The sequence below is a fragment of the Pterocles gutturalis genome, unplaced genomic scaffold (genome assembly GCF_000699245.1).
Source record: "Pterocles gutturalis isolate BGI_N339 unplaced genomic scaffold, ASM69924v1 scaffold4566, whole genome shotgun sequence".
In the NCBI taxonomy this organism is placed as follows: domain Eukaryota; kingdom Metazoa; phylum Chordata; class Aves; order Pterocliformes; family Pteroclidae; genus Pterocles; species Pterocles gutturalis.
Window position 1 is genome coordinate 1 of NW_010100090.1, and position 1,194 is coordinate 1,194.

The 1,194-nt window shown below is 49.5% G+C and overlaps 1 protein-coding gene across 1 annotated transcript in view; it reads left to right on the forward strand.

Moving 5' to 3' along the window:
* Positions 1 to 481: 481 nt before the first annotated feature.
* AARS2 (alanyl-tRNA synthetase 2, mitochondrial) overlaps positions 482 to 1,194 on the forward strand; it is a gene marked incomplete at its 5' end in the record, with an annotated part of 16,454 nt that continues 15,741 nt past the window's right edge. The window contains one exon of the mRNA XM_010078282.1: positions 482 to 670. Coding sequence (XP_010076584.1) covers positions 482 to 670 — 189 coding nt within the window. The remainder of the gene's footprint in view (positions 671 to 1,194) is intronic.

A 1,194-nucleotide genomic window follows, 5' to 3' on the forward strand; every position in this document is an offset into this window, starting at 1 on the left:
TCGGGCTCTTATCTCTGCTCTGGGATTGCCATTTTGGGACTCCCCCTGCTCTGGGATCATTAGCTGGGAATGGGCTGAGCCTTGGTCATCAGGTGGTGAGCAGTATCACCATGTATCGCTCATTTGTATATTTGTATATATTACTGTTATTATCATCATTATTATTTCCAGTAATAGTGTAGTTTAGTCATTAAATTGTTCTTATCTCAATCCATGAGTCTCTTTTCCCTTCACCCCTTTAATTCTCTCCCCCATCCCCAGGAGGAGGGAGGGTGAGCGAGCAGTGTTGTGTAAAACTACAACACCCTGTCACGGAGGTCTGCTGCAGTGGGACGGGCTCCCGCATGGGCTTACCACACTGCCAGTCTCCCTTTGCCTCCCACAGTGCCGCAACCGCATCTCAGGAGCCCCAGGCACAGCCTCCCCACACTGGGTGGCATCCAGCCATAGCGAGTGTCTCTCTCTTTGCCTTGATTTCTAGTTCAAGCCCATTTTCCTGGGCACGGTGCACCCCCGGAGCGAGCTGGTACAGCACCGGCGGGTGGTGAACAGCCAGAAGTGTGTGCGAGCAGGAGGGAAACACAACGACTTGGAGGATGTGGGCCGAGATACCTACCATCACACCTTCTTCGAGATGCTGGGGAATTGGTCCTTCGGGGATTATTTTAAGGTGAGGTGATAGGAGCGAGCCCTCTCTGGGGGGAAACGTGGCCTTTCAGAGCTGTGCTGTAGTTCTGTGCTGTAGTGTAGGCATTTCGGTGAGCTTCGAATAACTTTTTGGAGCTCTGTGGCCTGGAGCAGAGGTAGTCATCTGGTGCCCTGCAGACTTTCAAAGCACTCAGCCTTTCAAAGCTGTGAACAACACGTACAAATACAAGTTCTCTGCGTGAATGCCAGTGTTGACCATTTAATATGGTGAAAAGAGGTTACCAGTTCGTTTGATGCTTGTTACTAGAAAGGTTGAAAAGGGGACAAGGGTAAAGGGTGTTAGGGGTTTTTTTATTAGGGAATTCCTTGGAAAACAAATAATCCATGTAACCCTGCTGGTAAGCTCATGGGTGTAGACCATTCTGTGATCCTGAAGCTCCATCAATGATTTAGGAAAGTGAGTTTTCCGCAGGCAGGAGTCAGCCGTCTCACTTGCCTGACCCTCATCCTGCTCTTTGCAATACGCTTTAAAATTGGAAAGGGAAA